This window comes from Vidua chalybeata, chromosome 16 (assembly GCF_026979565.1).
Source record: "Vidua chalybeata isolate OUT-0048 chromosome 16, bVidCha1 merged haplotype, whole genome shotgun sequence".
NCBI classification, from domain to species: domain Eukaryota; kingdom Metazoa; phylum Chordata; class Aves; order Passeriformes; family Viduidae; genus Vidua; species Vidua chalybeata.
In genome coordinates this window covers 8,586,901-8,612,937 of record NC_071545.1, presented here as the reverse complement: position 1 = coordinate 8,612,937, position 26,037 = coordinate 8,586,901, and the positions used below count along the sequence as shown (strand labels likewise).

The following is a 26,037-nucleotide window of genomic DNA, read 5'->3' as shown; positions in this document are numbered from 1 at the left end:
CCTCCTGGTGCACATCTATAGAATGTGTGGGTTTGTCTCCAGATCCTGTCCTGCCCCTTCCTGGGTACTGTGGCCTCTGCTGTGACTGCTGAGCCCCACAAGGGCTCCCCACGTGGCCACTGAAGGGCAAATAACTCTTCACGGCAAATGGCCCTCGCTCCAAGGGTCAGCTGTTGTTGCTGCTTGAGTTTCTGGCACTGCTGAGTCACCATCCTCAGTGCAAACACCAGGTCCACGTCCAGTGCCCACAGCCAGGCTCCACAGCTGTATTCCAGGGGAACAGTAATATTGAATCTCTGCTCTTGCAGCGTGTGTAAAGCCTGTCCTTTTCTCTGTGCCTGTGGTGGCTGGGTTTGGGTTGTCTTTAGCCTAAATTATGAGCCAGATGAAAAGATGTGTCTCTTCCCAGAGCAACAAGGGAGGAAAAAAGCAGGCACAAGTAGAAAATGAGCTAAACAAAAAAAAATTATCACGGTGCTGGCAAAGTTGTAGCCTTGAATAAAAAGAAGCTGTAGCAAAGCTCACAGTCGTGTATGATAAAAATCAAGTCTTAGTTGTGTTACTTCCAATCAATCCTTTAGAGGAAAAGGCATGTAAACTTTCAGTTTATAAGCAATAGTTTTACACAAATGAGAATTCGATAAGTAGTCACTCTTAGTTCTGATGGCTTTATCAAAGCTGCTTTTCAGTGACTGTAATAAACTAAAAATGGCTCAGAAAAATGAACCCAGTTCACACAAGTTAATTCACAGCCATTGCATTGTCTCAGTCATTAAAAACAACTGCATTTTAATATACTTCTGTTTATTTGACCAGTACATCAGATAAAAGCTGATAAAACAGATAAAGCAATATAACTGTTAGAAAAATATTTCTAAAACACAACTTTTATTTACAGTTAGGCACAAGTTTCCTTATATTTAGTCAACAACACGTGGTCAGCTGTGGAGGGAGCCTTACTGCATCGAGGTGATGCCAGTCCTGGGGGAAGGCTGTCACCAAATGCCACTGCTGTAAAACAACCCCAGCAGGTGGATATTGCCCATCACAGTAAAAAACCGAAGTCCCGACACATTTTGCAACCTGTTCTTCTATTTTTTCTTCCCTTTAGACGTAAACAAGATGTTTGAGAGATTCTTTTAGTCATTAGTGCGAGAGAGGATTGCTTCCTGCAGGCAGTGCCTTCACTGGCGCTGTCCGTGCGCGCTCAGGGCTGAACTCCCCCGCTGCCGTCGCCGTCCTGCCGCAGCGCCGCTTCCCGAGCGCGCAGGGCGAGCGCCAGGGCCCGGGACGCGCCGGGGCTGCGGCGGGGCGGGCTGGGCTCCCGGCCTGCTCGGCACAAGGCAAACGGCGTCAACTGCGCTGCTGGGCAGCCACCCCCGCCACAGCGCCCCGTGCTCTCTAGGGATCTCTTCTGTCCAGTTTTTGCAATGAAGTTACATGGAAGCTCAGACTACCACGCAAGATCCCATAGCCTTATTTTACTCTAAGTGTGATGATGTTCTAGGGACGCTACAGCATTAGTAACCTTTTCTGAGACTCACTCCAAGATGTGTAGTCTGTTTCTAAAGGATTTAAAGTTCTTGCCTATTGGTTGGGTGCTCCCATAAGACAAAAGGGCTCATTTACCCAGGAATTTCAATCTAGTACGCAGAAGCTGGTAGTCAGTCTTTAGAAGTCACCACCAACACCAGAACAAGTTACCAAAAAGCACAACCTGTAGAAAAAATTTACCCTACAAGCCCAGTCGTTTTGTTTTCTCGTTACACAAGATGCTAAAATGCTGTGTCCCTGACATTCAGCTGTCACACACTATGTCTGTACATCAAACATTTTTACTGAGCTGAATTTTTAAGAGCTTTCTGTGTTTCATCTTAGTTGCTTACCTGGTGGAGAGTCACTGCTGCTTGAGATCTCAACAGAAAAGGGATGCTGAAAACAAAATTTACAAGCAGATTTAGGTCATGATTTCCCTCCCATGTGTGTTATCTTGTATTTGAAAAGATATCAGTTATCTGTAGCAAAACTACACTCTCCAAGTCTTGAGCAGGTTTGTGATTATGAGTGTTCAATAGCTATTCTGATCACATTTTTATATCTGTTCAAGTTAATCTTTAAAGTTATTTCCATGCATACAGGACTTTGCTACACATACACCTATCACCTATGCCACACCCCAGATTCTATGTAGGGGAATCTACATTTCCCTCTTTTGGCCATCTCACCTCATTGTAGGATGTGTTTTGGTTTCTGTCAAATGCTCTTTCTGGGTAGCCTGGCACCTCCTGGGCAGGTTGCCTGGATGAAGAGGCACTTCTCTGAAAAACAGTATTTAGCATCAGCAGTCTGTGATCTGGCTTCCAGCTGTGAGTGTGTGCACGGATCATCCTCCTTGTCTCAGGGAGATGGCCTTTCTACTAAATCCACAATGAGATCATTCTGGCATCTCCTTCTGAAATCTGACCTTAAAAACTACAAGAATGTCCACACTTGGTAGGTGACCAAATCTCCCTCTCAGGAGTCCCACTCGTGACACTCAACACGGGCACATGTTGTTTGAAAATCCCCAGCACATAGAAAATGTCCCTTCATATTCAGTTTACCTCTTTACAGTCAATATTTATTTGTATTACCACACACGTATGTATAGTCAACAACAGTTCAATATCAAATATTGTCCATATTTGGGTTTTTATTTCTGTAATCATTTTAATGATAGCCAGTCATACAGGGGGATTTGGTTTTTTTGGAGGAAGGAGAGGAACCTACCAAACACTTTTTCTCTATCAGTATTTAGGTCAAGGAGATTTTACACCTTGAGTTATTTACCCAAATAAAAACACCAGGCAGCACCTATATGTCCACATTTTAACACTAGATTGATGTCTCAGCGCACAGGACTGCCTTGAAAAATAAATTCAAGTTTAGTTATCAGTGTTGTATGGGATTTTAAATGGGGTTAGGTCAAAGCACTCAGTTTTACCTCAGCTGAAAATGACCACAAATCACAACCCCCTAAGGAAATCCATTGCTGGGCAGAAGTCAGCCTCCTCCTTAGCCTAGGCAAGGTTCAAGTGTGACCAAACCCTTTGGTGACCATCACTGCACATGAACATCAGGAATGTTTTCTTGAAGTTTCATAACCATAAATTATATCTGATGAGGGTGAGGACTTTTCTATATCCAGATTGAATTCCAGCCTGGAACAAATAGTTAGGGAACTTTGACAGCATCCTTTTGGAGTTAAGTAGGAAACATTCAGATGAAGCTTTAAGTACAACCTTTTCCCAAACCAGCAGCCTGTTTGCACAGCTGGAGGAGCCCCATGGACCTGTACCAAGTCATTAAACAGCAGAAGCTGAGCAGTCAGACTGACCTGCTGGCCTCTTCCTCCCAGTGCAGACAAGCTTCGCTTTGCTCTTTGCAGTGCTCGTAGCTTTTTGAGCAGAAATATCTTATCTTTTCCTGCCTGTAGTCAAGACATATTTGATCATTAGCTGGAATGCATTCACTATCCTTGAGAGTCTCAAGGCCTGTAAGTAACCAGTGACCAAAATAATTCCTTCTATTCTAAAATAGTCTGTCTACAGAGGGAGCTGCAGCAGCACATATTTAAGATAAAATTCTTTTGCTACAACTCTATTTGTTAGTTACATTTCCCTGCAACTCCCATGGGGAAGGGCTCCCACCCTTCTACTACACACAGTTATAGGAAAAACAGGTCACAGCCCCACAAAGCTGGATGAGACAATCAACATAGAAGCCAAATTATACAAATGAAAGCCAAACTTACATTATTAATTTGCTTACGTAAGAGTTCGGTCATGGTCTTTCTTCCTTGTATTATTTGCCAGTAAAGATAAGTAATAATTCTAAACAAAACAAAACAAAAGGTCCATCATATAAGCACTTTATTCTAGTCAGTGTCTAGATAGAAATGTATCTTGTTCATTTTAACCCATTAAAAGACATATATACACACATCTCTGTACACACACACAGAGAAAATAGATGTGTACAATTACACAAAGAATGGCAAACACATGGATTTTCCTAAAACATGGCAAATGCATGAAATTGCTTAAAACATTCTTTTGGAAAAGACCCAAAAATTTATGGACTTGTATTCAAGATGAGAGGTACATTTAATTGAGTCAACAATACAAGTTGCATTTCAGATAACCAAATAACACAGAATGACTCTGTTGTTGCCAGTTTTTTCCACTTAAGGCCTTTTTCTGGTTCTTTTCATTAGCAGATACTTACAGTAAAATACTAGACAGGATGAAGAAGAAAAGTTCGCTTGAAATTAAATTATGGTAGATCCACGCTACCCATTTCGAGGCAGTGTAACTTTCCAGTATTTGTATCCACTCATCGACTGCAGCATACATAGAAGACAAACCTCTGAAAGGACCACATTCTTCTGAAGGTTTTAACCTGAGAGTGTGAAAAAACAGCTTCTTACTTCATATGTTAACCAGTGAATTAGTTAATACTGTGATTTTGTACATCAAGATGCTCCTCAGTTTTCTATAGCCCTCTACTGTCTTTGGATTCCCAGGGTACTTCCACGATCTGTATTTAATTTTTAACTTGTGTCCCTCTCCAGCCATGAAATGCCCACCCCAGACTATGCAGTGAGACATGATCCTTGCTGCTATGGATCAGCACCAAGCCCTGTAAGCACAATCTTGACATAAATACAACATGTCAATCACTGCAGCAAATGCTACAGGAAATTGAAAAACTGGATTTTTTTAACACTTCACCACAAGGTGAAATCATTTCACCTTGCCTTCAGGGACATGAGTCACTGCAGATCTTCAGTAACAACAGAAGGTGGTAAAATCAGAGAGCCCATTATAAGAATTAACATTTTCGGGTAGACTGAAATAGGAAAGTGTTTGCTTTGAAACTGAACCACTCCAGACAGTCTGAAATTCCCACTTGCCATCTGGAAATGATAGCTCTGATAGCTTTCATCCCATCTGGTTTCATGTGTAGCCACCTGTCTCCCTAAATACCAAAATCATGCTGCTGACTATTGTCAAGAGAAAAGTGTATCCATGCTGCCCTCCTTCCTGTGACCAGAGTAACACACACAAACCAAAGCAGCTTTAAAATACAACAAGTATCCAGGTAACAACCTGGATGCATTACTACAGGGTCAGCACTGCCTGCACAAAGAGCCTCTGAAGTTCAGGAATAATCCAGAAGCTGACCTCAACTGAGCTTTCCCAGGTGTTTCTCTACTTCAGACCCAGAATCACCTATTCTATAAGTAAGCTAGGAACTAGGACTTGGTCACAAAAACTTTTTTAAGAGGAGGAACAGTAAAATTTGATGCATTTAAATAGCATTTAATAATAATAATAGCATTGTTTCTCCTCCCACTTTCTCATGGGACAAGTTACTCAGTGAGCCACATTCTCGCAAGCTCACAGAGCAAGTCTTGTTTTCAGAATACAGAACATCTCATGAACACCTGAAACCTCCACAAGCAGTTAATAGAAACTTCTTTTATAGTGAAATGCAGAGTCTCTGCCTGGTGTCAGGTCACACAGCATAACTGAGTAGGCCTGAATGCCAGTGATCTTCCATACCTCCAGACAGTGACTCCAATGACAGACAGGACTCCAAGGAAGGAAGGACAAAACAGCAGGAAAATGAAGGATGTCATCATTTGAGCAGTTCTCCAGACTTTGCGAGGGGGCTGGCAGTTCCTTATCAGACTGACCTTTAAAGAGATGAAGGTATTTGCAATGCTGTTACCTGCCACTTCAACTCGGTTTAAGTCAATCCCACTGAAATTGCTGAAATAGCATCTATCAAAAGTTTCCAAGAACAACTTTTATGTGAATTTGATATAGTGTCGTTTTAGAAAACTTCAAGAATATAGTCTTAAATTAGTAAGAGGCAAAATGAGGTTCTGAATGGGCTCTTCAGAAGTCTGCTGGGTAGAGTTTGCTTCTGTAGTATATGCAAACTCATGGTTCAGGGAAATTTGAATCCATCTTTCTACCTACAGCTTTGTTCTTCTACATTTAACACTACAAACTGCTTAATTACTTAACAAACAACTTACCATCTGGCCATACGACTGAGACAAAGAATTCTGAAAAGAAGACATTTCCACCATGCTCTTTAGCTGAATCACCCTGCCTACACCTAGATGACTTCACTGGGAGGAGTTGCTGGGGAGTAACTGAGAGGCCAAAGTCACAGCCACAGGCTGAATGTCTATATTGACATATGCACTTGTCCACTGGTAGTTCTCCAGCCTTTAATTTTACTACTTTATTATTTATATGAATACATATAAAGTTTGTTACCTTCTTCACAAAAAATACTATAAAAAATGCTATCATCTGGATACCAGGCAACAGAGGTGAGAACAGGATACCAATCCTGCAAGGAAGGATTTATAGGAGAAAAAAGTTACATCTTCACTATTCACCATTCAGTTCTCAGTGCATTGAAAGCAGAAAAATACCACAATAACTTCATAAACAGACAGTGTGGGATTAGTTGGAAATGTGATTTTGTTACCCTTGATCCTCTAGCAGTAAGTCCACCTTGGAAATGATGCAATTTCAAACACACATATCTATGTATTGATCTGCAGAACCCTCTTATAACTGGAGTAACATCCTCATTCTTGGAAATAAGGCATCTTTTCCAGCTTTTAATACTGAGACTATTTCAACAAGAACATCATCCCATTGAGGAAGTAAACAAAACTCCAGGATATTCCTGCAGGAACCTCTCAGGTTTCTCCCAGACCAGGTGGCCACCAGGTAAACTACTGACTGAAGTTATTGTTACTGCCCACATGATTACCTTGGCAAGTCACAGTCCTTACCAAAGGCACTGAACAGCTCATCTCCCAGTTATTTATCCTGTTCTTTCTGGGAAACACCCACAAACATCAGAATAAGAATTTTTCCATGATAATTCTACATGCAAATGAAGTTTTGGCTGTAAATTTAACACTTACCAGGTCAAAGTCTGTGCATAGATCAAATCTAAAACATTTCGTCCAATATCAAATTCTGGCAGCCCTAGGTTCATGCAGACTGTAGTTCCAATAATTCTGGGGGAGGAAACAAAAAACTACAGCACAACAGCATTTGCTAAATGACAAAGTCCTCTGTAGAAATCCCTGTAAATGACCTTCTGAAAACAAGCATCAGTGACAAATTATTTAGAGGCTGAATTAGCATCATGGAAAGCAGCCACAGCTTGTTCATTAGACAGCACAGCAAAAATGAATCAATTTGGCAAAAAAAAAATCCTGTAAAACAAAGCAGGGTTGAAGTAAGACCTAGTATATATTTCACCCAACTGAAACAGAAAACCAACTGTTTCCTTACTGTATCAGTACATATCTGTACTACAGTAACTACTTGTTACTTTAAGCACAAGTATCCTTGTGCTTAAGCAGCTGAAATGTCAAGGGACCTCAGAACAAAACTGTAACAGCTTTTCAGGTCCTGAGAATTTTCAGTGTCAATAAAAAAAGAATGAAATTTGTACACTGATAATGTACCCTCAAATACATCCTACTTCAAACTAACTGAGCTTGCAAGGAACTGAAACAGAGACGTAAGCAAGTACTGAGAGGACTCCTACTGAGGACCAACAATCCCTTTTAGTCACCTCATTTTTCCTGAGCTGGGGAGACTCAGTTTTTTGCTTGCCGTGGCAAGAGCAATAAAGATTTTGGTAACTATCACATCTTGATACCACCTTATCAACTGCATCATCAATAGAGCTGGGCTTTCAGGAGGCTACTCTGAGCACAAAATATTAAATACAAGCAATTGTACTTTGAACCTTTCACATGCCTACATCAGGTGCTTTTGCCCAGCTTACGGGAGGCCTAACATTCATCACAGCTGACAGTGCAGTTTTAGTTCTGTGACTTTTTGCTGGGGGGTGTTTTCCTACTGAACACAAAAAGAACAGGAGGATTAAAGTACACTGGCAAGAGCAGTGGAGGAAAAGTCTTCAAGAGCTTCTCAACATTGTCTTGTATAAATTTAAGAAAAATTTAACAAAGCCCTACCTTGTAAACCAGTCTTGTTCAAATCATGAGCAGAGAGCAAACAATGGATCTCCTACACAAAAGTATGGCCAGGGATCTAAATGCTCTGTAGAGCTGGCAAGCACTTAATACTGCCTAAGCCATAAGCAATGTTTGGCACTAAGAAGGTTCACACAACAGATGTCAGAAGTAAATTACTTTTTCCTTACATCCAGTCCACAATACTTTCTCATTTATCATGCTGGAGACCTCTACCTTTGAGGTCATTATATGCTTAATAAGACTGATAAAATCAGATTTTAAACTTGTGAACATAGTGGCATAACTAAGAGGGAAAAAAATCACAATGGGTACAGCAAGGAAAGGCAACAGTGTGCCAGTGCTTATGCAGAGAAGATGGATTTGTGCTTGAGACAGCTGGTTGTCACCTCAGTCTCAGGAAACCTGTGAGAGTAGAATGTGGCTTCCTCCCTGCATGTGTTTCCATCTCCAAAGGGAAAAAGGACACATTGACCTCCTTCTAAGGAGGAACAGCAATATACACAGAGACTCTGCCTGGTAGGGAAAATTAAGGAAACTTCAGTAGTCCCACAGCCATACTTCTGCTGGAAAAGTGCTGCTTTCCTTTTCTCACGTGGAGAAAACACATCATATCTTTGGTTAATGAATGAAAAGAAGATTAGAAAAGTAGTACTCACCTTCGTAAGAACTCCCCAAAGAAAGAGCCAAGCAAACAAAATATGAAGTCAACTAGAACAAGACGATAAATATCTTGGCCAACCAAAGTTTCCCAGCACTTTAAGAAATAGAAGAAAAAAAAAAAAACACAATCATACTAGAAGTTAAAAATTATGCTATTTAAACATTGTTCCCAAATGCTTGGGCATCTGAAACTTGATCAAAGATCTGAAATCTTGATCCAATATATTCTAGCAGCCTGGCAAATCATAGTTGACTTCTCAGTGAACAATGCTGCCATCCAGCTGAGACTTGAGCTGGGCCATTCATTTTTTCCTACAGTTGATTTCCCTCAAGTTGCTAATAAAAATTGTTAGGGTTCCTAACCTGGCACTGCAAGTCAGAGATTTGTGGTTTTGAAACTTTACCTGTGACTCTGAGGTAGCCACGATGTTAAGCCAGTAGTAGCACAGTATTCCAACAATTGACATTTTTAGGATGGTATTTCTAAAAAGAAGAAGTAATAGTAACTGCACCAACAGCTGGTCCATACCTGGAGGGAGTGATGACCACTGGTTACACTTTTTTACCTCCTCTTGGCACTGCAGAGTGCCAGGACTAACAGGAGCTCTCCTGGGAGCTCAGCTGTGCCATTGTTCTATTGTCCTGGCAGAAGGGGAGCTGGGCATGACAACCTTGGCACGACATCTGCTTAACAGCCTGCTGGCTGGGTGTGGGGGCTCCTCAGGGGAGGGAGGGCTGAGGGACACCAGGGCTTAGGCAGGGTAAATTCCAGGCATCTGTTTTTAAGTGAGATGACCTCAGTCCTCTCTCTACTTCCTTTCCTTTCCTGGGGAGGGGCCAACAGCCCAGGGGTCATCAAGGAATGCTAAAAGCCCAGTGTCTTAGTGTACCCAGCTGGGAGGGAAACCATTCCTCATCCTCATGCTGAGATATAACACCCCAGAAGCTCAGGAAAGACAAAAGGTCATGATGGCAAGAGTAAACAGAAGCTTTTGGAGAAGATTAATTCTCCTCCATAGCTCCCTATTGCCCCCACACCACCCAGACACAGCTTTGTACTGAAAAGAACTCAGCTTCAGGCCAAAAGCACCAAGAGGTGGCAGCAAAAAATACCTGGTAATAGTGACATATATGTGCTGTCCAGGAGTCTGAAACTTCTCCAGGTGCCCAAGCCAGGAGAAGAAGAATGGAATCAATGTGTTGAAGAGAGATACAATCACAGGTAGCACCAACATGGCAGTTTGGCTCTCTAGATCATTTCTATACCCTTTCATAAACAGCTAAGAGAGGAAAAAACATAATGAAACAACCCAAACTTAGAGCCTTAACCAAAATGCTGCCTCAAGGTGTGTCCACAGGGAAGCCCCCAGGCTCACCTCCCTGTATGTTCTCAGGTTAGAGACTGTCATGTTTTAGGGGCCCATGAGCAGCAGCACAGTGACCCTCTCCCCTTCCCCTAAATTATATGTGTACCAAGGATGGGAGCCCCAGCTCAAATGCAGCTCCTGGGGAAGAAGGGGCACATCTTGCTGGGGCTGCTTCTTGTTGTTTCTCCCCAGATCACCAGATGCACTGTCCCCAAGCTGACCATTTGCTCACACCCCTCAGGTCCCTCACTCTTGCCATAGTGCCCAGTGGGGCATGCCTTGCAAAGCAGCTCTTCAGGCCCAGCAGAATTTGTGTGTGCTCTGGCAGCAACAACAGCTCTGCTTCCCTGTGCTCCTCGTAGTGAACAGACCAGTGCACACACTCAGTGTGAAATGTCTATGTAGAAAAATGCAAATTCTGGCCTTACCTCGAGGTTATTAATGGAGAGGAAGTAAACACCAGCACAAGCAGCTACTGCTGTTCCCAGGGAAGCAAGCCAAGCAAGAAGATGAGTAGCAATACGAACAACTCTCTCCATCGCAGAAAAATTTTGAACTTCTTTGTTGACTTCAGTGAGCCCTTCCTGCAAAGAAACAATTCCTAATGAAGAAGTTCTTAGTCAACAGCAGAAGGCAAAACTTGTTTCAAGGCACTACCAGAGAACCTGAATGAAAGATTATTGTTCTAGAAGATGAGCAAAGTAATATCCTAGGAACATTTATGGGGCAACTTTGTGTTCCTATTCTAGAAGTGAAGTTTCACAGACAATATTTCCAGCCTGCCTTTTGTTTAAAATATTTAAATAGCAGGAAGGAGAAAAACCTGAATAAATACTCCGTATGGTAAATATTTAATAGTCACAGAGACTCGTTCAATAGAACAGAAGCATACAAATATTTATATGTAGCTTCATGAGAAAAGGAAAACAAGCAGTTAAGCCAATGCCAGGAGCTCAGAACAAATGAAACTCAGGAAGTCAGGAAGATTTAAATCTCTCAGGCACAGGACTAGCACACTTGTATCACTCTGCCAGAGACTTGTATGTGCACACACAAACTTGTATGCACAATGAAGTCTCTAACAGAATGAGTCATGCACATTAGTTTTGTACCTCTTGTGGTTTGTACCTTTATTTGTGTGTGGAGATTCTTTTGTTGCAGTTTCACAGCTTTTTCATTAGTTATATTGAAGTCCCAAGTGCAGAGCAGCTTGCTGGCATTCACAGAGAATGTCTGAGGGTTAATGTTCCTGGAGAAGAATTTTGCCATGCTGCAATGAAAATTAAATTGGTCAGATGTGTAACAGGCAAATTCATCAAGACTGTACAGCAGGGCAAGGAGGGAGATTTGTCAGCTTTTCCATGGCATCCTAAGTTTATTGGACCTATGTCAGAGCATGTCACATACAACAGTGTAGAAAATAAACTTTAATGTAAGAAACTCTAGCATTTCCATCTCAAGATTGTTGCTGACAATCTTTACCTCTGGAAGGCCACATCAATAAGAAACAATGTTAGGAGCAACAGCTTACAAAAGAGGATCACAATATTCCCAGTTTTAAGTGGGATTCTCTGTATGTCCTTCACTATTTTGCAGTTATTTTTAATTTCTGTAATAAAGGTTTGATTCCTGAAGACTGTCTTTTGAGCAGAAATTTCTACTTAAACTCTACACCTGTAAATAAGGACTTATGGAAACATACTCAAGTAATTACTACTTCTAACTGTTGACAGGATGGGGTTTTTAATTGTGTGGCTATTTTCCACTTAATACAAGAGAAATAGGAATTCACAGTCAGTTTACCTGAACAACAAGATAAGAAAACAGATGACAAAATATATTCCAACAGTGAAAATATAGGCCAGCTGCATGTTGTAAGATGGACCATTCTCCACTTTACTGATTGTAGCATTGGTGTAAAAGCCATAGTAGAGCACTGTTTGTTGAAAATAACCCTGAAAAGACAAGGACATAATTCAGATTATTTGCTGTCACCTCCATGGTGGAAAGCATCATCATCTGAAGGCAAATTACTGGAGGTGGAAGCTGTCCTATTCCTTATCATGAAATCACAGGTGTGATTAAATTTAAATACTTACAGCTCCAGTGAACAGCTCCAGGCCCGTGAATGAAAGGTTATTTGGTTCTGCTGCAAGAAACTGAGGAATTGTGATGAAACCAAAGTTTATGAGGAATGAGAAGATGTTCAAATTTAGCAGCCACTTCAAGAAAACAAAGTAAGAAAGCACACTTGTTCCAAACTCAGCACCAATGATCTTCAGAGTCTTGTGCCACAGCCGCAGTTGGTGAAAATATTCTGAAAGTGTATTTCCGAATCGCCGAAATGACTGAAGGGAAAAAGAGGACAGAGATGAATCTCACCAGGCAAACAGGACTCAATTTCACATAATAGAGCTTCACGTTTTAATGTTACTGTTTCATTTCAATGTTAAGAATGGATTTGCCCCACTCCATGCACCAAAAGATGGTGGACTGGTGTTCCTAAGTGCTCCTGCAGACAAGTCATTGCTAATGAACACTGCAGCAATTAACTGGATCTTTGATAACATGAGGCAAGACACCAGATTGCTCAGGAGACAGTGTACCACTGCAGCTAGAGTGGTTTGCTCTGTTGTGACTGACAGAAGTCTTTGGCACTTACCACTGCTGCTCCCTGCAGACACTGTGTACACTGAGCACCACGATGCCTTGATTTTTTTGTTATTTCTTTAAGAACTTTGTTTCTGTGGAAGAGCAGGGCAGGGGTGACAAGCATTATAGTATGAATTGTAATTGAATCAAGAAGCCAAAGAAGATGCTGCAAATACAGTTTCAATCCTGTGCACATGAACAGAATTATTACAACATGGAGATGCTCTTACTGGTTCATTTTATATTAGCTGATACCTTGGCTCCTGTCCCTGCTGGGACAGCATGTTCTAACCCTTCCACTAACTCACACTGGCAGCAGAATTTAAATATATTTTGTGAGGAGACAAAAGGATGTTTGAGATCATGTGGTCTCTTCTCACAACATCCAAGTTTCCTTTGAAAATAAATCTCAGGTCATCATTTATAAATAAATCTCAGGACCTTGATATTCTGTTTTATATTACCATGACAGATTCTTCTTATCTCTATTGTTAAATTATTTTCTCTTGCAAGACATTAACTTTTTAGAAGTGCATTAAAAAGTACTTTGTCATAAAGTAGCAAACCAAAGTGCAGCAAATAGCAAACCCCCATAATTGATAGCTACATGTTGCCAGAAGTAAACGTTTTTTAAACCAAACAGATAAACTTTTATTTTTACCTGATCTCTCTCTTTTTTCTCATGGTCTCTGGCATCTTCTGGATTGCTTTAATCCTTTCATTGGTGGACATACTTGCAAGACTTCCAACTAAATCTTCCTCTGCATCAAACCCATGCAAAAAACAAAATTTGGGAATAAGAATACAGTAATTTTTATACACAACCAGAAATGGATATAACAACATCCCCCATTTACACTGCTACAAGGTGTGCAGGCTGAGACTTAATAATATTGCCCAGAATATCTTCAGCTCCCACAAAACTCTAAATGAGGTGCAAGTAGTCCAATAATGTTCATAGAAAGAGCTGCAATAAAAAGGAAAATAAAATACTCACACAGCTCCAAGATTCTGGTCCATTGCTTGATCACTGTTTGATAGTAAGACTTCTGTGATGCTATATATTGACTTGAAAGCTAAACTTTGGCTTTATTTCTTCTGTAATTTTAGTTGATGTTAGTGCCACAGACACACCTCTCTGACCTGACAATCAGGCTGCTTCTGCATAGTTGGAATTTGATGCTAATTCCAGACACAGTGGCTGAAAGCAACCTATTAGCTGGTCAAACAAATTCTAATAAAGAGCTTAGCATTTCTTTCTACAATTTAACACCTTCATACTGCACTGCATTTCATTTATCATGGGATTTGAGTGTGTTAGGAGAGCATAGAAGATTAATCACTACCATAACACAAACCTAAGCTGTCCCCATAATCACAGAACGGCTGCACATGCAGTTCTGGTGAGAAACAGAGCAGCATCCACCACTCCATCCTTGTACAAGACACTGTCAAATACTGAACCCCTTATCTAAACCCCTACCTTCACTGCACACTGGATCTGTTTCAAACGTGCTGGAAGAAGTCATGAAGATCTCATCAGGTGGTCTTCGGTTGCGTCTCCGAATGAAGCTGTCTGAATAACATACATGTCCTGACAATTTGACTTCAGAAATTCAAATTTCACTTTCACAAGAACAAGTTAAAAGTCTGCACTTCAATCTCACCAACTTCATGCAAACACACTCCCCCACTCACTTCTTTCCTGGTTGTCTTTGACAAGCACAAGCACTTTTTCAGATAAATGCTGGGAAAGAGAACTGAGCCCAGTCTTCAGATGTCATAGAGAACTCCATCTAACCCATTCACAAATGCACACATTCATTATTCAAGACTTTCTTCCTAGAAGACCAGGCCTTTCTTTAAAAATCCTTCCCCAGCCTCCAGGAGGATCATTTCAGAATCACACTCCATCATGCTGAATAAGTTATATGTGCCAAACTCCCATTTCCCTGGGGCCAAAGTTCAGCTGCTCTCTCCACCTCCTTTCATCCACTTCTTCAAACAGGTGACTACACTCCATAAAAGCATCTGCCTTCCAGCCATGGCACAGATGAGTTTAGCCACAGCTTTCCTTGCCTGGCCTTCCCAGCAAGATAATGGCCATTCCCAGTGTCACATCCCAGTGTGGAGCTCAGCCCTCTGATGTGGAAGGACCCTGTTTATGACCCCTTTTATTATGTGAAGATATTCATGCCTGAACAAGAAGGCTTTAAAACATTTATCAGTATTATTTTATGGAGGGCGAGATTGACATGCAGTATTGTGATGCACCACAACCCTTACCTTCTGATCCACTGGAAATTCCATGAGTGTAGGGATAATCCAGCACATGGAAGGTAGAATAGGGGGTGTAAGTCTCTTCTGGCTCAGGCTCAAAGGAAAGACTGTCTGTTGAAGGAGATCAGAGTTACACAAAGTTGCAAACTGCTATGGGTTATTTACAGACACAGACTGCCAAGCCTATGACAAAATACAGATCTAGTGCCAACACAGCAACATATTCCCTCAACAAAATTCCCATATTCCAGTCCAATGTACATCCCAGTACTCAACAACTTACTCACTCCATACAAGACAATATTTATTGTTCTGTTAATAAAACAATCCATGGATTTGCTAATAAAACACATTAACCGCTTAAAAAACCAAAAAGCTAAAAATATTTACAGAGTTGAGCTTTGCAGAGCAGCAGGACTCCCTCGGGACAGAGCCAACTGTTATTTGTTCCAGGGATTCTCTAAGCTGGTCCCATGAGAAATTACATACCTGTGAAATTTCCATATGCACCTGTTCTGGGTAAATCCTGGCTGTAGTCAGAGCCAGGCCCCAGGGAAGCCATTGGGATGGCCACAGGGTAGTTCTGCTCCCTGCCTCTGTGTTCTCCATAGGAACCATGCAGAGATGAATCATAAGGGGTTTGGTGAGAGAATCGATTCCTTTGAGAACTCCCCCTGTGTAAGCAATAAAAAAGAAAATCCTGACTGTCATAAAAACCCTCAATAGGTATCCTGAATAATCTGCTACCTATTATCATCAAATTTGAGTACATTATAAAACAAACTATGATACTGAGAGATATTTTGTATCTAGAACTTCAACAACATAATTCTGATTTGGTCATAAAATTAATTAAGAAGGCTAAAATTTTCTTTTTGAAGTTAGCTTAGACTCTAACTAAACAGGAATACCTGCCTGGAAAACAAGGATGTCCAAGGTTATATCCCATTGTGAAAATTACTCTAACTAAAAAATATGTACAACATGATGCCATAAATACATTTAACTAAAATCTAGCCAAAATGAAAAAAGTAAACATACTATCTCCTTTGAATGCTGCCTTCCTGGTAACAGTTTTTAAAATTTGTCTGAGAATGAAAGCATAAAGGAGGGATTAAAATAAATCCACAAATTAAAACCTCAGAGAAGAAGTACCTTCTGCATATAAATGAATATTTCTTATGGCACAGTCACAGGGTAAAATTAAATAAACTCACCTTCTATCAATTTCCAATGTCTCTGAGAAGTGGTAGTCTGGATTTTCAAAGGCTTCATTGTAATGATAAGACATGATAAGTCCTTGGTTTGAAGGATGAAACCTTCCTTATTTTTGTCTCTACTGCTTCATTAATATGTTAAAAGGAAGACTGATTACAGACCTGATTATAAAACAGATGCAGATGGCATAAAAATTAAAAGGAAGGAACTCCATTTTAGCAACTCAGAAGATTCTGCTATTCTACTAACAAATAACATGAAACAGTATAAATCAGCAGTGGTTGTAACTTCATCACCTGACCATTGGGAAATTGGGGTCCACCAGAAATTGCAGGTCAAACAGGAACTCGTATTTCTCTATAGTTAACTCTCTCCAAACCTACAGAACTGCAGTGCCACATTAGTTTTCCCAACACTAATGAGGCCACGCTTTAGAAGCATGTCAAAACATTAAGAAAAAAAATAAAGTTCTCTCTCTCTCCTCCTTAAACAGCAAAAGCCAAATGCACAAATTTTCCCAAAAAATTTAACTACATTTCCAAAACGAAAAAGGAGGTGAAGCCTGCTCTGTTCCTTGCTAGCAGTGCCTCTCTAAGCCTTAGCTGTGAATAAGGAACCTGTGGGACCGTGCCTTTGTACAGGGCTGACAATATCTAGAGACTCATTCTTAATGAGGGCTCTTCTGATGGTTTAATGCCTCAATCCTTTAAATAGGCCTGGTTTTAGATTTCTCACAGAATGCTCCATTTTAATCTTAAACAAGCCAGACTTAGTTGGAATTTATTGAATTGGAGTCCTCATGAGCAAGTAAAAAAGGAATGTTACATTAGTAAAAGAGAACCCAAATTAAGCAGGCAGTTCTTGCAATTAATCAAAAATCGTACTGAAAATAAAAAAAGCAAACTATTTTTAACATTTCTTCTCAAAGGCACCATGCAAGTTTCCTAAGCTGGAAAGCAATTCCACAGCAGGGAAAGGAAAAATAAACTATAAAGGGCATAGCTGGTAAAACCCAGCGGATCCTATTTTTATTTCAGCTCCATTCCTAGAAAAGCAGAGCTGAATCTCATTTAACAATAGAGTCTCAACAAACATTTTCATTTGCAGTGGATTTTATTTGTGATTTTTAGTGCAGCAAAGGAAGTATTACATGAAAAGTATCTTCAAAATGGGTAATTATAAAGCATCTAGTCTCTGAGGGCTTTTCCAAATCTTATTCTGCAAAAGAAGCTCTTAAATTACTATTGTGTCATTTACATGCCTTAAGAGTTTGGAACACAGTCTAAAATCTTGCAGTGTGATGTAGTTGTAAAACAATGCCCAGGTTTTGCACCCTGACTTGCAGAGTTATGCTTATAAACACGATGGATTGACTGAATTCAAAGTCCTACATTTTAATTACAACACTGATTACACTTTGATTACAGCATGAGGAAGTGTGCTCTGAGGCCCAGGTACTCCACACATCCAGTAAAAGCACACCAGGCAATGGGAACACACAGTGCATCACCCCTGCTTCTGCAAACAACGGGGTGGGATTGCTGCCAAAAAGAAACCATAAGTTGTCTCTCCTAAGTGACACTTGTGTTTCTTCAGGTGACAATGTCACACTGCCAGAGTGAGATTCTCATGAAAGCATAAGAGTAGTTAGCAGAGCCCTCTTTCCTCATCTCCAAAAAAACTTAATAAACACCCCTTGAATCCAAGGTTCTTACTTAGAAGTCATGAGAAGCTTAAATCTCCTGAAGAGGTAGATTTCCTTTAACAGGAACCACTTTGCTCTTAGTGGTCTTTTGAGAACTAGCTCAGAATATATCTGAACTTCTGTACAAACCCTTCAGGAATTAGTACATTCTGCCCCTATATTCTATTAAAAAGCATGGAAATTATTCTTGAAAAAGATTATTGTGGTCTTCTGCAAAGACTTGCTTGGAAAACTAAACATCCCCTATAAATGTGGTTTATATTTCAAACTGCAATGAAAAGCTGAAGAGGGAAACATTCCTTTCTCAGGGGAAGAAAATTCTGAGACAATTCTCTTTGAAGAGTGTGCAAAATTACATTTTTCTGTTTTTTTTAAACTGGTTTCCCAGGAACCCAACTCTCTCGGACTCAGCTATCTGAAAAGCTGGGAAGCTTGCCAGCAAGGCAGCTGGAAAGCTGAGCACTGATCTAAACAGTTTGCCAACCTGCCTGGTCTTCACTGGAGCTGTAGAGAGCACAGACATTTTGATGGAAGTGTATGGGTTGTGCAGCATTACCCAGAAGCAAACTGGCAGAAAACATCAGCCATCCATCTCAACCAACTTGCTGACATCAACCAACCAGAAGAAACAGATCAGCCTAGATGGAAAATCTATCCAGTATTTCTTTCTCTTAGGCATTTGAGAGACCTCGAGGCTTATCCATAAAGGCTCCCTCAGAAACTCAAAAAAGCCCAAGATATAGATTCTCTGTTGGTTCTGGCATTATCCACTTTATTTTCTTTGAGTCTTATGATGCACTGCATGCCAGGATCACTGTGAAAATCCACAGGGACATTTACAGTCTAACACTGAGCCCAGCATCTGAAAATACAGGTTTTTTCTCTACTCACAAGATTTTAATGACTTGAAGTAAATTTTCCACATATGCCGAGGCAAATTCAAATCTGGCAGTTTACACATTTCTGACAAGTCATAGCTCACCCAAAGAAAGAACCCAAAGCAGGTAATTATCAAATTAAACCATCTCAGCTAATGCTCAACTAAACCATCTCTTTCCTCTTTTCACCCTATGATGGAATGCAGCAAACCATAGCTCCAGGAAAACATAGGACATTTAGACTTAAGTTTCCCCTTTAAAAATTTATTTAGAAGGAAAAAAAATATAGCTGGAGGACAGGGGTTATTTGTGAAAGACCGAAAGTGGGATCTTGACAAATCTTCCCTTTGCATCCACTTGTGGGTTATGTTTTTGGATTTCAGCAAGCAACTTATCTTGCTGAAACAAACAAATCCTGTGCACCTTCTCTGGAGTACAGAAGCATTTAAGATCAGTGGATTTAATGAACATTGATATGTAAATAAGTTAGAAGATCTGTGGAGGGCAGGTGCTTTCCACTTAAATCGTTCAACCCTGTAATGATATAGACCAGGAAACTCCAAGCAGTGCAGACTCATACTTCTGAATCATCTCCCAGAAAAATAACTTCCAGAAAATAACTTCTCCCAGAAAAATGCCTTCAAGTCACAGATCAACAACCTTGACAAAATATTCCAGATTAGTTTAATCCCTTCCTTTGCAGGTAATGCTCTGCTATAGACACTAATTCTCATGTAGAATATAATAAAACAAACATTAATGTCTTGCCAAAATAGCACTTTGTCCTGACATCAAGTTTCAGAAAAGCCACTTAGACCTTCAAGCTCTTTACCTGTAATCCCTTAGTAAAAAAATATTTAATTAAGTAAATCCTATTTGCACACATCTTGAATTGGAATAAAAACAGGGAATTCCAGAACTACATCACAGATAACTTAATAACGTTGAATGAAGGCAATAGAACTCATGGAAGAAGTGATTTGGAGGGCTGAAATTGCTCTATTTCCATAAAGATAATTTGGTTTTGTAGGGTATGACTACACAGGGCTTCAGTGTTACCCAAGTTTTATTAATGAATGCCTGTCCTGTTTAACATGTTCCACACATGTCCATGATGATAAAGAACCAGACTGATTTCTGGAGGCCAAAAGTGAGTCTGAGAGACAAGCCAGAGTTTTACATTCTGCATCAGCAGCTGGGTTCCAGTACTGATCACTACTCTTCCACTGTCTCAGTCCCAACAGTTTCAACACTTTTGCAACAGACCAGGAAAGCCTCTCAGAAAATCTCAAGGGCCTGTGTATTGACACTAATCAAACACTACACTGGAGAAAACCTCATCTCTAAATGATGTATTAGCAATGGAACCAGTGTGAATCATACACGGAAGCAAAAGTCACTTATCTTTACTGCATCTTGCCAAAGTACTCAACCAGCACCAACAAACACCACCTCTTACAGGCCTCCCTTTGTGGTTTTATTGAGATCAGCAGGGTCCATTACAGGAATCAACATCTACTCTGCTATTTTACTCCTTGAATTCAATTTAAGCAATCTGAATTGTGCCTCTGCTACAAGAGATCTTCCCAGCAACAGATGACATGCAGCAGCACTAAAGACTCGCTTACTATTGCATAGGGAGAGATAAACAAATTGGGAAGACAGAGTGGCAGCATCCCCCTCACAGCCACCATGCTGCTGTCTCTCCCAACAGCTTGTTGGGTCTGGACCCCAAATGGATTTACTTCCTACTCTTACAGTGCAATGGACCTACCAGGATCCAGATCCCGCTCTGCCTATCCCTCACTGTTCCTGTAAGAGTGGAGTCCAGAGAGCAGCCAGGCAGAAGGAAGCAGAAAAGTGTCTGTTTGCCTCCAGCTGTTCCTCAGTATCATCTCTGCTCCTTATTTACTCTTTATCCATTTTTCTGCACCTAGTCTAGTAATACTACAGTATTTTCATCGTGTTCAATTTCTTTGCAAGTTAAATCCTTCTTATCACCTGTGGTTGCTTAGATAAGGTTTTTGGGGAAGGACTGCCAGCTACTTTGTGTATGCAGTGTCTCAGAGGTTTCTACTTCTTCACCTGAGTTTAGAAACCTGCATTATAAACATGCCCCAGAAACACCTAGAAAATCGTTACCATATGTAGTTAAATTTTAGTGTCCAGTAACGTGTTATTAAGTGGAGGCACATACAGTTTTTGCATAAAGGGAGTGGATAAAAGTTCAAATACTTCATTAATTCTGCGAAATTCATAGTACTCTCCCTAATCTACCACACAGATCCCTGCTTCTCCACCCAAAAGGCCCCACAGACACAATTCCTGTGGACTGAAGTACACATGACAATGACTTTGAATGATTTAATCCTTTACCTGAAGGCTCCTTTGAGAGCAGCTCTCTGGGTTTGCTGCTTTGTTGCTTTTATTCTTCTAACTCTGACCACAAGGGAAAACTTAATTCATTGGGAAAATCAAAAGCACTGAGATATATAACTACTAAAAGTAGAAAGAGAGAGCTGAAGAGCAAAAACAGCATACCTGGCAGAAAGAGGCAGGTTTAGAGAATAAGAAACAGAATTCTACATTATTTCTTGAACCGCTGAAAAACATTACCTAGCTCATACTGTGACCATTATGGGGAAAAAACGGCTGAAGCAAGAATCATTTCATATCAGTGCAAGTCAGTCTTGTGACTAAACTTCCAAATTGCAGACTGTCACGCTCTCTGCTTTTAGTAGGACTAAATCTTACTTTGCAAAACAAGTTTTTAAAGTCTATTAACCAACATTACCAGCTACTTGTATTTGAAGGAAATAACTGCTTACAAAAAGGAAGTGAGTACCTGGTTAGAATTAATTTTCTGCTTTCAGTGGAAAGGTAGACAACAGCATCAGGTCTATTAGAAGATACTAATTACTAGAACAGTTCTGACTGAAAGAAAGCCATAAAAGAAAGCTCTTTTTATTCTGCACTTGCAATAGATACCTCTTCACTTGCAACCTGCAAATGGTACTTTAATGAGCAGTATCAGTTACAGGTGTATCATTCACAGTTCAAGCGGAAAAGCTGATGAAGACTACACATATCATCATTTTGGATAATAAACACAGGTTTGCATACACTCAAGGATCTTGGACTGATAAAGGACATTGTTCTGTTTGTAATTTCTGGCTAAACTTCCTGTTATGAATATTGTTGTCCTGTTACTATTTGCACAAGCAGCATTTAACAGGACCCTGAGAGAAAACAAAGTTTACCTGTCAGAATATTGGGAATACCAAGAAACTAGAACATTTCTAGGGGGAACCAGTCAAAAGAAGAGAACTGGTTTTGTCAAAATCCTTATATGCGGTTTTCAAATTTTTTGACAAATAATTTCACATAAACTGAATACTTTTTAATTTTCCAGACAAAATGCAGCTCCATTAAAATCCAATGTAGCCTACTAGCATGTTAAGGGTGTATTCTACAATGAACATACACAACCTATGGTCTATACAAGCGGCATTTAGAGACTTTTTCACCAATATGTGAAGAGGAACCGCTGTAAAGTTCCAGTTCCTCTTATATGTGCCCATACAGCCATATCACACCACCACAGCACTTCATCGCTTTCCAGGGTAGAATTCCTTCTGACAAACTTACTCTGGGGGAAAAAACAACCAACAAAACAAAAAGCACCAGAAGACTAAACCCATAACTAAAAGAAACACCTCAAAAAAGTTAGAGATTAATTGCTTTGGGTGGAGTATTGACCTACCAGCCCAGCAGAAGTGCTGTTTCAATTGCACTCCTTATCACCTGCAGCCCGCTGCTCCCCTCCCCTGATCCTGCACTAGGGCTGTGTCGCACGGGCAGGGACTATCACCCGCAAACTATCACACCTTGAACGTGGCTCTGGAGCCACAGACCGGCTGCTTCTGCCACACAGAGCAGGACCAGGCTGCCGCGGGTCGCAGGGCTGGCACAGGACACAGTGGTGACACTCAGGCAGGGGAAGCAGAAGTCAGTGCAGCTCCCGTGCAGTGCCACTGCTTGCAGGTTTGCTTTACTAACAGAGCATTACTAATGACAGCAGCTTAGCAATAAAATCCAGGACATGAAGATTTGGCTTTTAGATGTACATTAAGTATTCTGCATAGAAACGTTTTAGCCTTTGTAGTTTAAATAGTAAATCTGTGTGTTTTGAGGGAGTGACAGAGTGAAGGGCCAGAAAGAACACGAATACTGAAGCCCGAGATTTTCCCCATCTATTTAATACAAATTCCCGTTACCTATTGTAATACAAAAACCTCATAGCCCACTACTTGGAAAATTCAGTGCCACATCCATTCACTAGCTAGCAGACACCAACACGCAACCTACACCGAAGAGAAATGCCACGCTCTAGGCTGTGATCCCAGCCAGGCTGGTGCCACACCTCAGATGGAAGAGTGACACACTGACTAAATACCTCAGGGAAATGTGGCTGGTTCTCCCATGGGACCTTCCAGCTGAAGGCAGAGGAAGCTCGGATGTGACCTACGTGCGATAAAGCTGCGAGGTGCCGTTCGTGCAGCAGGGCTGACACCAAGCTCTGGGCGGTTATTCACCTCGCAGCGAGCAGAAGCCGAGTACACCCCTGACATGCCCACAGCCCGACCCTTACGGTTCCATCATTCTAAATGAGCAGCAGCCGTTTGCAAACGGCAGCCACCTGTCAGGGCTGCGGTGGCTCCTCCCGCTCCGCTGCGCGGAGAATCCGCCCTGCAGCCCCGCCGTGGCGCGGCCCCGCTCGGACCCTGCCGCTAGCGCTGCCCGCTACAGCCCCCGGCCCTGCCCAGCCTCTCCAGGACGCAGAGCCCCGGAGTTGCCCTCGCAGCCGCTTACCTCGCTCCCTGGCTGGCCGCCGGGAGAGGCTGCCCGGCCCCGGCTCTCCCGCTCCAGGTGCCGCCGCCCCGCCCCGCCGGCCGCCCCTCCCCGCCTTCGATCCCCGCGTCGGGGGACCCGCTGTGGCCGCCGGCTTCCCTTCCCTTCCCTTCCCTTCCCTTCCCTTCCTTCCCTTCCCTTCCCTTCCCTTCCCTCCCTTCCCTTCCCTTCCCTTCCCTTCCCTTCCCTTCCCTTCCCTTCCCTTCCCTTCCCTTCCCTTCCCTTCCCTTCCCTTCCCTTCCCTTCCCTTCCCTCCAAACGGGCTGTGCGGGGAAACGCTCCCCCGGAAAGGGGAGCTGAGGTCCTGCTTGTACAGCTCAAGAGACAGAAAAACAACTCCACGGAGTTCTTTGCTGTTACCTAGCGTTCAACACGTTGCTATGTTTCTGTTTGAGCTCCAAGACGTTCACTCTCCTTCTCCCACGAATTTAAACATGCTTGCTTTTGGCCTGGGATAGCAACAACACCGCAATAAAAGGACAGAGAGAAACAGTTGTCAGACACAGGATGCATTACCTTTATCCCTGGAATAATCATTTGTAGGACGATCTTTCCTCACATATTTTTACTTGAATTAAAGGAAGGCTCCTCTAAGGGTGAAAAATTAGTTCACTCTAGTGAACTCTAGCATATGCTCTCTAGCATAATCCACAGTTCCTGGACAGGGAGTTTAATTCCAGCCCTTCCTGTACTGTATGGACCAGAAGGAACTTCTGCTTTAGTCTGACACAGAGATACTGATTTTTCTCGCCTTTCTCCTTTCCCTTCTTCTTCCCATTTCATGCAGATGTATGAAAAACTACAGATTGGACAAAGCTCCAGCTGAGCATCAGGCAGGGTGCAACACAGAGAAGCCAACAAAGTGCTGCAGTTGTGCTTCTGACATGAATTTCTATCCCAAAGCAGCTTAGCAGGGATGCCTGCCTCACCTTCACTCACTCCCCTGCAGCTGGACTCAGGGATACCCCAGCACACCCAGCACACCACAGGCACTGCCAGGGTATTCCCAGGGCCCTTCCCAAAGGCCAATGCTTTGGAGCAGGAGCATCTTCAAACTGAACGAGAGGCCAAACAGCCACCAGTGGGATAGGCACAGACAAAGCAGCAAACAGGGTAAGGAAAAGACTGGCTCTGCTGTCCCAGACCTGTGGCCTGCCTTTTTCCTTTTTGCTAATACTGTATAGATTATAGACCCTCAGCTGCTTCTGTGTTGATATAACTTCTTACGCCTTTTTGGCATATTTTATTTCCCCAGAAAGCCACACATCTTAAAACTTCTACCAACTATTCCTAAGTAACTTCTCTGGTCAGCAAGACTAAAAATGCAAACAGATGAAAAATACCCCTGTCAGCCTGCAGACTAATGCCAGCGGGGAACTGGTAATAAATAAATCAATCTGCTCTGTGTTCAGAAGCTGTGCTGGTGTAACTGCTGACTTTTACCAAATGACTAGTGCTTTTCCAGCTCCTGAACTCGGTAAAACGTGTTTATCCTGTACCAGACACATTCTGCATAGACTTAAGTGAAGTTTTCTAATGCTGCTTTAAGATTAGGTTTTGCCCTAAGCAACATTCCTGGCATGGCTCAAGAGGACCTGTCTGCAGATCCCCTGTACTGACCTGGAGCTGCCTGCACGATGCACAGGCCACAGCACAAGGTACCAGAGTAGTCAAACATGAGATCCCCCAAAAATTAAAGCAATCACTCACAACTTCCCTGAATGCTTAGAAGCATTTTTGAGCTGTGGCATTAGGAAGAGGAACCATGCAAAAGAAAAATTGTCCTGGAAATGGATGGTGTTACTAAATGTGACAGACCTATCTCCAGCATCCTGGGAAACAGAATATGGCACTGGCTTCCATGCTCAGCACAGACTGAGAGCTGCTGCTTTTGTGGATAAGGAACACTGGACAAATGATATACAAGTGGAACTTACTGCATTCCCTGCATGTGACCGTTGTGCTCTGGTAGAATCATCCATCCTCTCCTCCTCAGCATGTCTGTCTTCCTGTTTTTCCACCTGGGATTGCTGTGATCCATAAAATTCCTTGAAACATTTCCAAGTGTCATAAAAGCTTTCTTAACTGAAAAAAAAGAATGTTAGAAAATGTTCTCACAAAATTCCTAGGGAAGTCAATCTTGTTTCAATTCCTCCAATCTTTATTTAAATTTGTTCTCATGGGATCATTAACACAATACTTCTCTAGAACACAGAGTTTCAGAAAGAGTTTATTTAACCTCAAGTGTATTATTCACCTTTCCTCTTTGTATTC

At 41.6% G+C, this 26,037-nt stretch overlaps 1 protein-coding gene across 5 annotated transcripts; it reads right to left on the bottom strand.

Annotated features, from left to right (window-relative positions):
• Nucleotides 1–869: 869 nt before the first annotated feature.
• On the bottom strand, nt 870–24,158 carry TMC5 (transmembrane channel like 5). Of its 5 annotated transcripts, none has more exons than XM_053957510.1 (23): nt 24,124–24,158; nt 16,269–16,430; nt 15,541–15,725; nt 15,058–15,162; nt 14,255–14,347; nt 13,433–13,532; nt 12,782–12,863; nt 12,219–12,467; nt 11,923–12,074; nt 11,248–11,389; nt 10,548–10,703; nt 9,866–10,032; nt 9,157–9,235; nt 8,749–8,846; nt 7,001–7,096; nt 6,336–6,411; nt 5,607–5,740; nt 4,267–4,440; nt 3,794–3,872; nt 3,377–3,469; nt 2,226–2,318; nt 1,887–1,932; nt 870–1,329 (listed from the first exon to the last, which is right to left on the bottom strand). In XM_053957510.1, exons 2-23 carry the CDS (start codon nt 16,340–16,342, stop codon nt 1,208–1,210), a joined length of 2,595 nt encoding a protein of 864 aa, XP_053813485.1. In that variant the 5' UTR covers nt 16,343–16,430; nt 24,124–24,158; the 3' UTR covers nt 870–1,207. The 5 variants fall into 5 exon arrangements, with proteins under 5 accessions (XP_053813485.1, XP_053813483.1, XP_053813482.1 ...); XM_053957508.1 differs by lacking the exon at nt 24,124–24,158 and adding an exon at nt 23,725–23,756; XM_053957507.1 differs by lacking the exon at nt 24,124–24,158 and adding an exon at nt 23,309–23,501.
• Between the last annotated feature and the right edge of the window lie 1,879 nt (nt 24,159–26,037).